The following is a 15701-nucleotide window of genomic DNA, read 5'->3' on the forward strand; positions in this document are numbered from 1 at the left end:
CAGTGTTTGGGGTTTGGCCTTGCTGCTGTGGAGAGGTGATGCAAGTCCGCAGAATCAAGGAGAATAAAGAACTTGAACTAGTGTATGTGTGTGAAGGGCTGATGATGTGAATATTAAATTTACTGAGGTAGACAGATTGGAATGAAGGAGAATATTACACGTTAGTTGCTGATATAATACAGATATTATAAAAAAAGTTGTGAATGGTGAAGGAGAAAATGCTCAAGGGAGGGACAGAAATAACAGGGGCTACTGAGGATGAGTTTGACTGTCCACTTCAACATTTCATCAGGTGAACAAGATAAGGGAGGTTCTCCATGGAATAGGGTACCAAAAATGAAGTGGGTTCAAGAAAGAGCTAGATTTTACTTGGGTCAGAGAGGTGAAGAGATATGGCGGAAATCAGTTTAGAATTTTAAAGGGAAGTTTGCCTACAAAGGAGGTCAGGAAACTTGTCAGTTAGGTGGAGGGTAGAAGGGAAGAGCTTGCATAAACAAGGTGTGTGGACAGGATTTGCTGAGAAATTGGTAACAGGAATGGGAAGTTTGTATGCATTGTGTCAGATGCGTATAAATGGGGTTAATGGAGCCCCTGGACCAAAATGTAACTACCAGTTATTGAACATCTATTATGTTCAGCTTTGTATTAGATGCTACAGAAAACACAAAGCAAGATTTGAGAAAATGGTCCCTGCTTCAGGGTATGCAGGGCTAACACAAAGCAAAGCAATATGTGAAAGCCACAATGAGCCATAGAAACAATTTGCACTATAGGAGAGCAGAGAAAGGAGATCAGTGTGTGCAGAACTGTGAAGAAAGGCCTTGAAATGAAGGTAATTATTTAAGTTGGCTGGCCAATGAAGGATGATAGGATTTGGATGGGCAAAAGAAAGTGGGCAAAGTAATCCAGTGGGGAAAACAACACGAGCAAGGCTTGAAGCGAAAAATTAGGGAGCAATAAAGCGAGCCCAAAGGAAGCATGCTGGGAACTTGTGGGAGGTAAGTAGGATTGCATGGGGGCTGGAGCCTGCTCACTAGGCAGAGAAGTTTGGACATTTTTTTGTGTGTGTGGTTAGTGGAAGCCATTGGAATTTCTTAAACAGAGGATTGACGTAATGAAATCAGTGGTAGTGTATAAACTGGAGGAGGGAGGAGGGAAAAAGTGAAGGAAGGAGCTTTGTAGTGCATTCCTGAGATGATGAGTGCATCCACAGGGCGGTGGCCATGGGGTAGAATGGAAGGGATGAAAGAATCCACATGATGTGGAACCTAACTAGTTAACAGGAGTGAAACAAAAGGAAGATTATCAGTAAAGAAAATGGACTCTAAGGTTTCCAGGTCAAATTAACGTTTGTCTGTGGGTGTGGGTTTAGGTGTATGTGAACTTACCTTAACCCTGCCCGGTTAGATTTTGGGATAATATTATATATGGAAAATCTTGTACCCTTTGTTCATTATGATCTAAACAAGAGGTGAAATGGAAAAGGATGCTATAGTGGTGAAGGGGTTTTTAGTAATTTAATAAACTACAGATATTACGAAAATACATCATAGGTGTAACAAATAGTAACTATGCCTGCTCTGTGCTAAGCATTTTCCATGTATTCTCTCATTTAGTCAGTTAATACAACCAAAAACAACCAAACGGCAAACCTGTGAGGAAGATATTATTCCTAATTCACAGAAAAGTAATGTGAGAATCAAGTTACATGTACCTTGCCAAAGGGTAAAATGGCTAGTACAGGTCAGAGGTTGGTTTATAATTGAGATGTTTCTGCCTCAGAAAACCCATGCTCTTTCCCCTATTCTGAACACTTTGTATCTTTGGTCATAGGTATAGGGGGATGTGGTACAAAGAACCTGTATCTGTAGCAGTACTTCTAGTTTGGAAAAGGATGTGTTCCAGTAACAAATTTGTTCAAAATTTTGTTACCAGAGATAGAACTATTATGGGAGAGAAAGATATGTTCTAGGATATCTTATTTCAATTTTAACATTACAGTATGAACATATCTTTAAATTTTATGTAAATTAAAACAGTCTGGTTAAAGCAAGGTAATCTGAGATCCTAAGACATAAAAAGGGAGGGCTGTGGTTATATAAATATATCCTCGGCTGTTTCTAATTTTGAGTGGGTTGTAAAGTCTATTGGTCAACTTTTTTTTTTTAAGCTGCAAAGCCATAATGTAGTCACCTGCTTATTCTCTCATTCATAATTAATCCAGGATATTAGGACACAAATAATTTGACTATTTTAACAATTGGAGAAAAGTGGTCATTATAAATTGTGAAACAGAGAACTTCCAAAGTATCAAATATAATACTGCTTTGCTATTTGTAATTTTCTGTCTATAATATGGGGAAAATAATAATAGAACCTCCCTCATAGGGTAGATATGGAGTCTAAAATAATTAATACACATAAAGCATTTAGAAAAAAGCCTTGTGCAAAGTAAGCAATTAAGTGTTAGATGATATTGTAGTTATTATTTACAAACCAACATCTATAGCTGAAAAGCTATGTGTAAGCCAACCATCCCTTTCTACTCCTGTTCTGTGACTTGTGTACTTTCCTTCACAGTCTTCTATATTAAGTCTTGGACTTAATATATATTGCCTTTATCAACCCATCTTCTTCCCCCTGCCCCCATCGAAGGATGTCATTCACTCTTAACTCTCCAGGGCTGGTGTATGTCAGGGTTCGTATGAATTTCTTTTCGAAAAGGAAAAGAAATAGCTTCAAAAAGGGGTACAGCTACTATTGCCAGAGTAGCAACTTCTTTTGGCATTGTTTGGAAATTAACTTGCTTATTTTTAGTTGAGCAAGAGAGTAGAGAAGGATCAATAGATGAACAAGGAAGTGGGTAGAGCTGAGAGAGCTCTGGGAAGCTTTGATTTCCCTACTTCTCCTTTTTAAAAAAATATTATAGTCTACTCTAAGGGGGAAGTGCCCTTTCTAGTGGAGTAAAATGTTATACTGATGAGCCTTATATGAATAAATAGTTATTCTTAAGTTGATATTTGTAACTTGGAGGATATTTTAGTGTGACATTTTAGTAAGCAGTCAACAATTTTTGGAATGAATATAATCAAATAAATATGCCTTTAAAAAAGACATTACTGGAATTTTACTAATTCAGCTGAATTGAAAAGTCAATCAGAAGTTTTGAATCTAGAAGCTAAAGAAAGGTCTACTGCAAATTAACTTGGTTTTGATCCAGATGCTTTAAGAACAAGACTCTTGATTGAGGAATTGCGAGTGCATCAAATCACCATTCTGAAAGTAGTATTTTACTGTATAACCATATTCTATTGATGTAATTTCATCTTTTCCTTTGTTGTAAAACAAATGAATAAAATCTCTGACCAACTTTCTTTCCTGATAAACTGAAATTTCTGAGTGACAGGACTAACGTTTGAAGGGTTAATTTTCAGTTATCTATAAGATCAATTGCATTGTGACTTCTTTTGGTGACAGAATTTTGTTTCATAATCCACATCCTTATTTCCTAGTCTCCTTTGAAAGATATGGTTTATATCACTTAAAGAAAGCAATTCCACTTGGGCTGGTGCTATTTAGTTTGGGAGGGAAGTTCACACCTTGAAAGTAGCTGACTTTTCACATCTTAATAGAAGGGCATAGAGCAAAGTTAGCACTTCTGATTTTATAAACCAGCATCCTAATAGGTAACTGTGAAAAAGCATATAAAAAAAGAGAAACAAAATATCTTTACGCAGTAACAGAGCCTATAAGATAGTCTCTTTTGTAGACTCTAAATACAGTTGAGGCCTCACATCTGATATAGTCCTGACTGGTAGTTTAGGTCAGTGTACCTTCAAAGTTGATAAAGCAGGGTATCTTAAATGTTTTTTATACTAACTTAAAACATATAAATGTACATTTGTTCACCAGTCTTTTGACGTATTATCCTTTGCTCAGTATCTCAGGAACCTACTCACTCTTTTGAAAAAGTAGTTTTTATATGTATCATAGATTGTCTCTGTACTTATTGAAAGTGAAGGATGAATTTTGTAGACATAGAAATTTAATTTAAAATATTTTAATTTAGAGATTCTAAGATAGTGAGATATTATGGCTTTAAAGTATTTCATGATGGAAAAGAGCCAGCAGTTATTCCTTAATCAAGGATTGTGTTAGAATGTGAACAAAAATATCTACTAAGTCAGCTTTTGGAGGGCAGAGGATGATCAAAATCAATTTTACCAGGATTTTGAATATAATAGAACTTAGTATTCAATACAAAAGTGATAATGAAAACCATAAACATTCTTCTTATTGGCATCTGATAGAAAAATATGATAAATCAGAAATTTAACTTAGATGCAGTCCGTTCCTCAGTAAAGGTTGAAAGTAGGAACTTAGAATTCAAATAAAATTTAAAATAAAGTTGAAAATATTTAACTATTTCATAGGAGCAAAACAGGTACTCTAAGTATTGGTCTTTTTTAGGTTTTTTTGAGATTTTATATCATAATCTTACATATAATCTGTGTCATTAAATTGTCCAAAAACGTTATTGAGGCCCGTATTTGGTACTTGTGAAAGGTAATTTTTGGCCATATTTACTTACATTTAATTACTACATAAAATTTTTCTGCTGTTTGCAGTGTTTATTGAGATCATTAAGATTAATAAACTCATGGTCAACCTCTGCCTAGAGAGTCAAGTATATTATTTATTATTTCAGGTTGAAGTATTTTTAGGATATTTTTCCTTCAGTGAATTCTTCAAGTACTTTTCCTCCTGTGTTCTCTATTTGTACTTATCTTCAGTCTATAACAGCTGGTTGGGTATCCTGCTACTATCTATTCTTCAACACATCCAACCCACTGTTTGTAGGTTGGCCACATTCCAGGACTTCATTTTTAGTGTTCTTCTTCTGTAGGACTCAGATAACATTTCCAAAACTTCTCAGGGAACCAGATGTAATATCTGTGGTAGGTCCAGGTTTCAGAAGGTTTGTAAAATAATGTTCTCTAACCTTTAATTTAGTCTGAAGTTTGATTTTATATTAATGCCCAATAGCGTCTTGATTTGATTCCCTAATTTTTAGTTAATCAATTCACCATTGCACAACATGCTCCCTGTTTTTTTCTCATGAAAGTCTTAGGTTATCTGCAAGATTTCTCTTGTGCAGGTTGGTGTAGAGCAAATGCTGTTTTGGGGGTTTGCTCTTATTAATCTGTCAACCTATGAAAATATTCATGATTAATTTCATCTCAATTGTAAAGTATCAAGAGCACAGTCATTTTACAAACAAGAGACTTATTAAACCAAGGAATTTTTTCTTCATGCTGTTTAAGCTTTTTTGATTACAAGGTAAGTGGAAATCTGTCCAGTGAATGAAGAAGGAGGAGATGAAAAAGAAACTTTTTCTACTGTGTAAGTGAAGAAGTTACCCTTAGAGTAAAAACTGGATGTTAGAGGATGAAGAAAATGTGGCATATATAGTAGTATTCACAATGAAATACTACTACTCAGCCATAAAAAAAGAATGAAATTCTGCTATTTGCCCCAACTTGGAGAAAATTATGACAAGCGAAATAAGCCAGGCACAGAAAGAGAAGTACACTTGTTCTCATTCATATGTGGAAGCTAAAAAAGTTGATCTCATAGAAGAAGAGAGTAGAAAAGTGGTTAATTACTAGCGACTAGTAAGGAAGGGGGGGGGATTGGGAGAGGGTGGGAAGATGGGGGGAGGGTGGTCAATGGTACAAAATTGTAGAGAGGACGAATAAGATCTAATGTTCTATAGCAATACAAGGAGACTACAGTCAACAAAAAATTACTGTATAGCTTCAAGTAGCTAGTTGAAAGGATGTTGAATGTTCCCACCACAAAGACGTGACACATGTTTGAGGATATGCTAAACACCCTGATATGATCATTGCACAAAGTATAAATGTACCCAAATATCCTATTGCAGTCCATAAATATATACAATTATCATGGGTCAATTAAGAGAAAAAGAAAAAAATTTCAGAGACAGAAGTAGATTAGAGGTTACCAGAAATAGGGGGAAGGGGGAGAGGAATAATGAGAAGTTATTGCTTATTGGATATGGAGTTTATGTTTAGGATGATGAAAAAGTTTTGGAAAAAGATAGAGGTATTGGTTGCATAGCATTGTGAATGTAATTAATTCCATGCAATAGTATATTTTAAAATGCTTAAAATGGGAATTTTTATGTTATATGTGTCTTACCTCAACAAATTTTTTTTGAAAAATGGTTGTTAGGGAAGAAGTTAGCAGCTACATTCTCTTAAGCATCTGGAAGCAAGAACATAGTATATAAAGATCTGAGAGCTGAGGTTAAGCCCTAAAGCAGCTCGATAGCTGAATCTTGCATTGGTAACATGATTTTATTTATAATTATAAAATAGATTAATTGAATATTTATAATGAATTTTATACTTTTTTTTGGAAAACACATTAATGGGTAGATTCTATGCTTTAGGAAGGAAGATTGCTCTGTTACGTATGCCTAAGGATCCCTGAGTACTTAGCACTATTTTTTTTTTTTTAATCCTGGTATATCCAAAGTACAATCATGGTGCTTAGGAAAAAATACTCTAAAGGGTTTATCTTTTTTAGCTGAACTTTTAAAATTTCATCAAGTGATAGGAAAGCCTTCAGTGAATCAACTTGTGAACTATCACGTGTGTGTTATTTATTAAAAGTAATATTTGTGGAAGTCACAAAAATAGTATTATCTAAGTACATATAAAATAGCAGTTAACTTTAATGGAGTATGTACTGTGTACAAGGAGGAGTACTAATTATTTTATATGCATTATCTCAGTTAAACCTCACAATAACTCTATGAGGTAGGTGCTATTATTATCTTCACTTCCAAACTTTATCGGTTTGTAAGCAGTAAGATAGTATAGCTCTTTTATACTTAAGTTTGGTCCTAGAAAAGGTAAGTTAATTGTATATACATACATCAGTTTTTATCTCTCTATCATCTATCTGTCATCAAATTAAACTCTCTATTATAAATGTATATGATTTCTGCAATAAAATAATTTAAGTATAGGTAGTAGGAATTATGCTGCAATTTTAACTTTTCTGTTTTTAGGTTTTGGACAGAGGATCTGAAGGCCAAATTTCCACTTTCAGTACTTTTATTTCAACTGTTAGCCAGAAGAAAGAAACTGCTGAAAACAGAAGTTCACCTACACATCTTGTTTTCCCTAACATCAAGAATGGTAAATAATTTTAAAATGTATTTATAGTTATTAAAATTACACATAGTCTATTATTAAATTATTTAAAACGTGGATTTTCATTATTTAGCATTGTTTTGGTAGGTCTAGTTAATACAGCAAAAAAAGAAATAAGCTGTATAAATATTTACAAGAAAAAGCAAAATTATTATTTTTAGGAGATTGTTACCTAGAGTAAGAGAATGAAATACAAAACTCATGAATAATAAGAAAGTTTGATTAGAGAGCCAGTTATAATATAAATGTAATAAATATTATATATAAGATATATTTTAATGTATCTTTTTATTATATAATATATAAATAATACAAATATTCAGTAATTTCCTATATTTCAGCAGTAATCAATTAGAAGAATTGATGGGAAATATATGAAATACTTAGAAATAAACTGAAAGGAAGTGTGCAAAACAATATGGAGAAATCTATAAAACTCTATCAAAAGACTAAAAGGTGTTTTGAATGGAAAAACTAATCATAAGTAGCATAGAGATATCAGGTACACCTGATTTACTATCTACATTTAGTAAATTTTTTAACAGTTTTTTGAGAAAACTTAAAATGATTCTTTATTTGTTCTATAAAAATAAATGTCTGAGAGGATGTAAGAAAACATAATGAGGAGACCCATTCCCCTATAGTGTCATATATTATAAAGCTATACTAATGATAGCATTGCCACCAGGAAAGCCAAATAGATGGAAATAGATCAGTAAAAGTATTGCGTGTAAGTGTCATTAAATTATAATGGAATTAGGCCATCTGGCTAACCTTTCAAATATAATAATGTTAGATTTTTTTAAAACTAAAAGCACTAGAATATGATGCAAGAGATTTTAAAATGTGCATATACTCTAGGAATTTAGTCTAAGGAAATAATGTAACAGGTACAAAATACATGGGAAGAATGAACATTATTTATAATTGTGGTATTTGAAACAGTCTAAGTGTATTAGTTAACTAAATTATGTTAACCATATTGTAAGTACTGTGCTTCTATTAAGAAGAATGTGATATGTATATAAAGTGAGTAGGAGAAATGCCCCCAATACATTGTAAAATGAAAAAAGCAAGTTACACAATTATAGGTAAAATATGACTATTTTTTTTAAGTGGGACGAAACCTATTATACTTCTGTGAACATAGAAGGATGCCCACCAGTCTGTTAATGGTTTCCTCAGGGAGATAGGATTGGGTGTATATTATTAATGTTTCTGTATATGACTCTATATTGTTTTATCACAAGGAATATGCATTACTTACGATCCTTACCCTATAACAAGACAAAACAAACCTGCAAAGGTTTAAATGCCCCTCACACCCTATCCAAACAAAACAAACCTCAGAATGTTTAAGGACATAATTTCTGGTAAATTGCCTATGTCTATAAGCTACATATGGCATAAAATATTCTTGTACAGATTTTGTTTGGCACTCCAAGCTAGTGCTAAACCTATTCTACAGTCTTATGGATTAGTATTTATATCACCTCATTTTTGAATCTTTGCCTTTGATAACTTCTTTCTTCCTTCCATTATTTATTTACACACACACACACACACACTCTATTACATTGGTCTTACCCCAAGGAAGCACCAGTGCCTCTATGTCAGAGTCCTCTAACCCACAACATAACAAAACTATAATTGCGGTACCATTATGCAAATAGAGAAATAAAGAAAATGAGCCTATTTGTTGGGAGAGAAGAGTTGAGATAAGTGATTTCTGTTTTAGACATATTAATTAGATAATAATTATAACTTTTATTTGTATAATATTTATAATTCAGAGAAAACTTTCATATATATTATTTTATTTGAGCCTCACAATAATCACATAAAATAGAACAGATATTAGAATTCCCATTGTATTAGTTTTCTATTGCTGCATAACAAATTAATGGCTTAAAAACAACACCCATTTTTTAGCTCATAGTGCTTTAGGTCAGAAATCTGGGTTGGATATGGCTGGGTTTTTCTTATAAGGTTGAAATCAAGATATTGGTTGGGCTATGCTCTGGGCAAGAATCCTTTGCCAAGCTCCTTTATGTTGTTGGCAAAACTAATTCTTTGTGGTTGTAAGACTGTTGTCCCATTGCCTTGCTGGTTGTCAGTCAAAGGCTGCTCTTGGCTTCCGGAGGCCACACATAGTTCCTTACTCTTTCAAAGCCAGCAGCAGGATCCCTGTGTTAAATCCCCTTTATGTTTCCAATCTCTGTCTTCTGCAACCAGTAGGAGAAAACTCTGCTTCTAAAGGGCTTGTGTGATAAGGTTTTGGCTACTTGAATAATCTTCCTATTTTAAGGTCACATTTACACGTATCAGGGTTTAGGACTTCAACATTTCTTTTTGGGGGACACAGTTCAACCCACAACAGAGGATTAAGGAACTTTAAGAAAATTGGAATATATACTATGGAGAATGACAAGGAGGCCAAAAGAAACGGATAGCCATAACCTTCCTTGGACTTTTTAAAATTCCTTGACCTTTGATTTCTCACACACTCTATTTTCTGTCTACTCCATTCTGTCTGTACTAATTTGTTGATCTCTGAACAAGCTTGCCAACTTGTTTGTCCACAAGTTGAGTGGACGTATTGACTCTGAATATGGTCTACCTCCTTGAGCACCCACCATTTGTCTGCTTGTCATCTATGCCAGTGTTGTGGATTCTGGACTTATCCCTAACCTGAACTTGGAATATTTGCATACACCACTCTAGATGAATGGACCTTTCAGCAGACTTCCTTTACCTTATTAGAACTCCTGGTGCTGACTTCTCCTAGGTGTTCTTTCTGGATACCACCTGAATTCAGGTGTGACATGGAGTTCATTTGCCAGGACTACTGCAGAAAAAATTCTTTTATTGAATGGGAAGTCAGACTAAGTCTTCCAAATGTAAACATGTTTATAAATCCTTTGGGAAGCCTCTTTTACTTGCCAATAAGATTGTTTTCTCAAAGATGCATCATTCTTGGTAGTTATAATTTCCCTCCCTCTTCTCTGGTAGCAGGATCTATGCTGAGTATTCTCTTAACAGCTTGTCTCCCTGTCTGATCTTCAAGTGGTATTAGAGAAGCTGCAAAAGCCCAGCGTGGGTTTACCTAACAGCTGAGGGATGCCCTTCCTCCCTGTGGATCACATGACTAGGTATGCCTGTCAAGTTGGCTGTCCTTTTAAAGATCTGAGAAGTGTAGGAGTTTTACCTACTATAACAGCTGCTAGGGATGATACATCTTCAGAGAAACAATCTAGATGATAAGTAATGGAGCGGGGGTTAGCAGTACAGTCTCTCTTACTCCTTTATATCTTCCTTTCTAAAGTTATTCCCCTTTTCAGACTTATTTAAAACATTTTCAAGCAGCACAGAACATCTTTAAAAGAAATGAGGCAGTTCTTCCCCAAACCTTTTAAAATATCTTTGCACTCTTGGTAATTCAGAAAAGAGTAGGTAGGAACTCTGATATTTACCTTGAAGCCAGTGTTTCATTGCCAGCTCAGCCTATTTCATGAGTTTACTTAACACAGCTCTGATGTGACATAATGAACTAACTCTGCAGCTTTTACACACTCTGGAGAAATGCATCCTGTGATCTTTGGCATTCTGAAGTAGCCAAGGGCAGAAAAAGGTGGTCTTCATTTCACATACTGATCCAAATGTGTAGTCCTGTGATCTATTTGCAGGTAAAGTACCATGAGGTTTCACAGTTTCTGTAAGAGCAACTTTGAGGGGCAGACAGGGAAACAAGCTGTAAGAAGAAACCCAGCACAGGGCTTGCTATTGGGGAGAGCAAAGGACGTGCTACTATAGGATTCCTACCATAGAAGATATATCTCCAAGGCCTCAAATAACCCTATTTCCAGGTTTCCTTGGAGAATGAACTGATTTTGGACTGAATCTCCAAGACCTTTCCCGAGGTTAGTGAATACTTTAGATTTGGCTTTTCTTAAATATTCCTGTGGGAAAGGTTTATCTGTCAAGAACTTACAGTATTTTTGCTGCATTTGTTTGTTTACTTATCTGTCTCTTTGCTAATCTCTTTGCTCCTTAAGCTTTTATTTTGGAGAAGGAAAGGGCTATCTTTTTCTTTTTTTATATTACAGTTCTACGTGTTTCAAAAAGGAAAACTATAAAAATAAGTATGTTTCAGAAGTCTCACTTTCACATTCTTTCTTGCTGTCTTTTGTAGTCTTTCCAGCCCTTTATGCAAATGCAAGCAAATATAAATATACATTCTCATTTTCCACCTTTTCTTAAAGAAAAGGTAACTACATATACATTGTCTAGCACCTTGGCTTTTTTTCAGTTAATGTATTCTAGATATTTTTTTAATAACTATATTCCATTGTATTGGATATGCTATAATTTATTTACTCAGATCCCTATTAAAAGAAATGAGCTGTATTCATTCTTTTGTTATTGTAAACACCATCACAATGAATGACTCTCTACATATGTCATTTTGTTCATCTGCACATATATCTGTAGGATATTCCTAGAAGTGAGGTTGTTGGGTCCAGGAGTAAATGCATTTATAGTATCCTTGAATTTTGAATTCATCTGTTTATCTCGAGTACCCAGCATCCATGGTACATGTTGTAGTGTGTACTCAGTAAGTAATTTACTGAATGAGCGAATTAAGGGAAGGCACTCTTTTGGGATTTCTGGCCTGTTTGCCCTGTTGGAATGTCAAACCCATCTCAAGTCTGTAATGAATTCTGTAAGATGTGTCCAGTATAAGGCATCTATCCCATTAAAGATAACCTTCTATAGAAAGGACTTTTGAATATTTTTGTACTGAGACCCATAAAAGAATGTTTCACCCATGTTTCTATTGCAGTTTTATAAGCACACACATCACTGAACTTAGTAAAAAGTACATCTCCAAAAACCAATGAGTGTATCTCTTTATTTGGCTCTGATGGCAATAGTCCTATGAGTCAGAGTTTTTTTCCTCCCTTTCTTCCTTTCTCTCTCCCACCTTCAATTTTATTTTTTGCCAAATGTTCAGAAAAGTCATCCTATAGACAATGATGTAAACACCACCTGTTGTGACTAATCCATTCTGGTCTTTCCCTGTTTCAGCTGCTTGCCACTATTGAAGTAGTCAAAAGCAGTACCAAAATACAGAACTGATAGAGGGATCCTTCAAATTGTAGTTCATTTATTACCTACCTGGGACTCACACATTGTCAATTATGATGTTAAATAAGAACTGAGTCTTTAAGTCAACTACTACCTGTAACTGTCAGATAATTAAACAGATAATTTTGCCCTCATGAGCCTTCATTTACTCATTTATAGAATGAGGAAGTTGGGCATGATGAGTTGTAAAATTACTACACCTAAGTTTTATGATTTAAAGGATTAATTTTCTACTATATTGATTTTTCTTGATCCTTGTTTAGTTTTTTGTTTTTGTTTTTGTTTTTTAGGACATTTTATAGTTTGCTAACTCCTATGTCTATGTGAATTTAGGTTTCTGTTTTACTTATTTTTACATGGTAGAAGGTTTGGCATTGTTTAGTAATGGAAATAACATTGATTTTGTAACTTCTCAGGCTGGGTTTGAATCTTGGCTCTGTAACTTACAAACTGAACAATCCTAAAAAAGTGCTAATTTTGCCAGCTGTAAATCCTGTATGGTTTCCAATTCTTCTGAGTTGCTTTTGTCTATTTGTTTTGGTTTCTATCTTCCACATTGGAGACTTTCATCACAAGTATGATAATCTTTGTTTTCTGCTCATGGTTAGCAGTAGGGAACCAAATATATGATTGGAAGGTGAGGCATAGGTAAGGATTGCTGACCCTCAGTTTCATTATAATGTGACATGGATGGGGTACTGATTGGGCAACACTGATGTCAGTATCTTTAGTTATGTCTTCTTGGGCTGGTCAGAGTCAGATTCCCTAGGAAAGTGTATTCCAGTCTCCTGTCTGGGGCAGGGGCATGGTAAGTGTTTGATTTGATGGGGGAAGAGGTATGAGAGACCCGCTTGATTGACTGATCATTTTGTGTTCAGCAATTAGTTATTTACTGCTCATCTGTGTCCAGCATTCCCCAGTCCAAAGTACCTATATTTTACCCTCTCCAAATAATAAACATTTCCAACAGTCTTCTGCTGGTGTAGAGATGGAAGAGGAATGGTCACTCAGTGACAGGGAGAGGATCTAGGGATCTAACTTTTTCTTCAATTTTCACCATAGTTCTCATTCTAGCCTCCTCACTTACACCCCTATTTACAGATTCTGTGCTCTTTAAGAATTCTACAGTGTAAATTAAGTTACTTTTCATCTTTCCCTATTGGGGCTTGATGTTCAATTGTCTCAGGTCTACTAATTCAGTTTTCATAAGTGTCTCTGCTTTCTAGCTTTTTTTTTTTTTTTTTTTTTTTTAACCTTTGAGGCTTTGGCTTTTATTGCCTGCTCTTTTTGTTCTTGCAGGCTTATGGTTTTAAAACAACGAAATTTTTACCATGATTTTAGTGGAATTTTGGGAGAAATTAAATGTCTGTTCTCAGTCTGCCACCTTAACCTGAAAAACCTCTGTTTGCTTATTTAACAGATGAGGAATATGAAATTCTGAGACATTACATGATTAACACAGGTAACATGTTCCAGTGTCTATTGTGCATAATAAAAAACCACCCTAAAACTTAGTGGCTTAAAACAGCAGCAACATTTATTTTATTCAAAAATGTATGATTTGGGTGGGGATCAGTGGGCATGGCTCATTTTTGTTCTCCTGAGCATCAGCTGGGGTGGCTTGAATACTGGAAGCTGGAATCACCTGAAGACTTGCTCACTCCTGTGCCTGATGATTGATGCTGGCCATAAACTTGGATCTTAGATAGGACTGGGCCTGGAACACCTATATGTGGCCTTTTCATATGGTTCTTGGCTTCCTCACAGCATGGAGACTGAATTCCAAGGGTGAACATCCCAAAAGAGAGAACCAAGCAGAAATTTTATTGCCTTTTATAAGCTAGTCATGCAGAGTCTCTTCTGCCACGTTTTGTTCCTTAGCAGGGAGCCATTGTCTAGCCCATATTCAAAGGGAAGAGGATTAAACTCCATCTTTTGACAGAGGGAGTATCAAATAATTTTATCAACATATTTTAAGACTACTACATATGTGAATGTAAAATGTAGATCTGAAAAAAGAAGCCAGCTTTTTTGACTCTTACTTCAGAACTTTTCTTCATTTTGTAGAGGAAGAATTCTTAACTAAAAGTAGGTTTTTAGATGACATATACTCATACATTTTGTTTCCATGCTTCTTCAGTTTCTCTATTGCAGGTCATTACATAGGTCACTCCAATAGAGAACTTTTTACCTTTTTGATTGATTTATAAGTCCTGTCCATTTTGTTCTTGAATAGTTGTAGAGATGAAAGTTACCTAAGAAATTATATAGACTAGGGCTTTCAAACCTGTATTTGTTCTTATTTTTGGTTTTTGTGGCAAAACACTTGTTTAAAAAACAACAACAAAAATTTAGAGCATCATTATATTAATCAGAGAAAAGCTAAACTACTCTGAGTAAACTTATCTACTCAGCATCATTCCCCTGAGATGGCCCTTGAAGTTCTTCTTTGGAATCTTAGGAACCATCTCCTTCATTTCATAATGTCAAAACTAAGCCCAGGGAGTTTTAATGACTTGTCTAAGGTTAACAAAGTTAGTAATCCAGCCAGTGATAGGACCTAGTCCCTTCCGAGGCTGTTACTTTTCCATTACTTGTTTAAATTATTTGTGATGAAGCTTAGGATACAGCATTCCGCAAGAGTGTGTTACCAGCAGCAAACCTTTTTATATCAGTACTCCCTCTCCAGTAGGGGGATAAGGAATAGAGGCCCAAGTTTCTCCTATTGAATACCCAGTCTACATGAAGAGTCTTATTTACGTGTGATGCTGCCGTTGCCATCTGTGCTGGCTAGCCAGAAACAATCTTCAATCTCCTAATCGTGTGGCCAGTTTAAAATGTCAGTCTTCATTTTGGTAGCTGCAGCTTTGAAAAGCTATATATTACTAGTTTCCAACCAGAGTCAGCCTATGAAAACAGTGAGCTGACAAAATTTGGCTAATAATCTCATACCCTTATACATAGTTGTGTTATGATCTTCACATTTTTTAACATACTGCCATCCCTCACCACAGCCCTTTTTTTCTTGCATTGGCTTTAAGTGTTTTTAGTTAATGTTTCTAAGCAACCAACTAAAATTGGCAACAGTGTATTTAAAGAAAGGAAAAATGATTACTGCTTATCAATTTAGCACAGAGTGTTCTCAAGTATTAGTTGAATGAAACCTAAATGACAGGTTTTCACTGATAAATATATTTTGGTTTTTTTGAATGTATTATGATATTCTATATTGCAGAAAAAGTTGCATATGATAGAACAAAGATTTGCTTGTTTTATCTATAATATCAATTTGAGATTTAATTCATC

The 15701-nt window shown here is 34.8% G+C and overlaps 1 protein-coding gene across 4 annotated transcripts in view; it reads left to right on the forward strand.

The window, feature by feature from the left end:
- Nucleotides 1-15701, forward strand: part of HECTD2 (HECT domain E3 ubiquitin protein ligase 2) — an 82450-nt gene that overhangs the window by 3540 nt on the left and 63209 nt on the right. For all 4 annotated transcript variants that reach the window (XR_010024039.1, XR_010024040.1, XM_063101992.1 and 1 more), the window contains exon 2: nucleotides 7103-7232. Coding sequence is in view for 2 of the 4 variants with exons in the window: in XM_063101992.1 (XP_062958062.1) it covers nucleotides 7103-7232 (130 nt within the window). In the remaining 2 variants the exon portion in view is untranslated. The remainder of the gene's footprint in view (nucleotides 1-7102; nucleotides 7233-15701) is intronic.

The sequence above is a fragment of the Cynocephalus volans genome, chromosome 7, assembly GCF_027409185.1.
Source record: "Cynocephalus volans isolate mCynVol1 chromosome 7, mCynVol1.pri, whole genome shotgun sequence".
NCBI classification, from domain to species: Eukaryota; Metazoa; Chordata; class Mammalia; order Dermoptera; family Cynocephalidae; genus Cynocephalus; species Cynocephalus volans.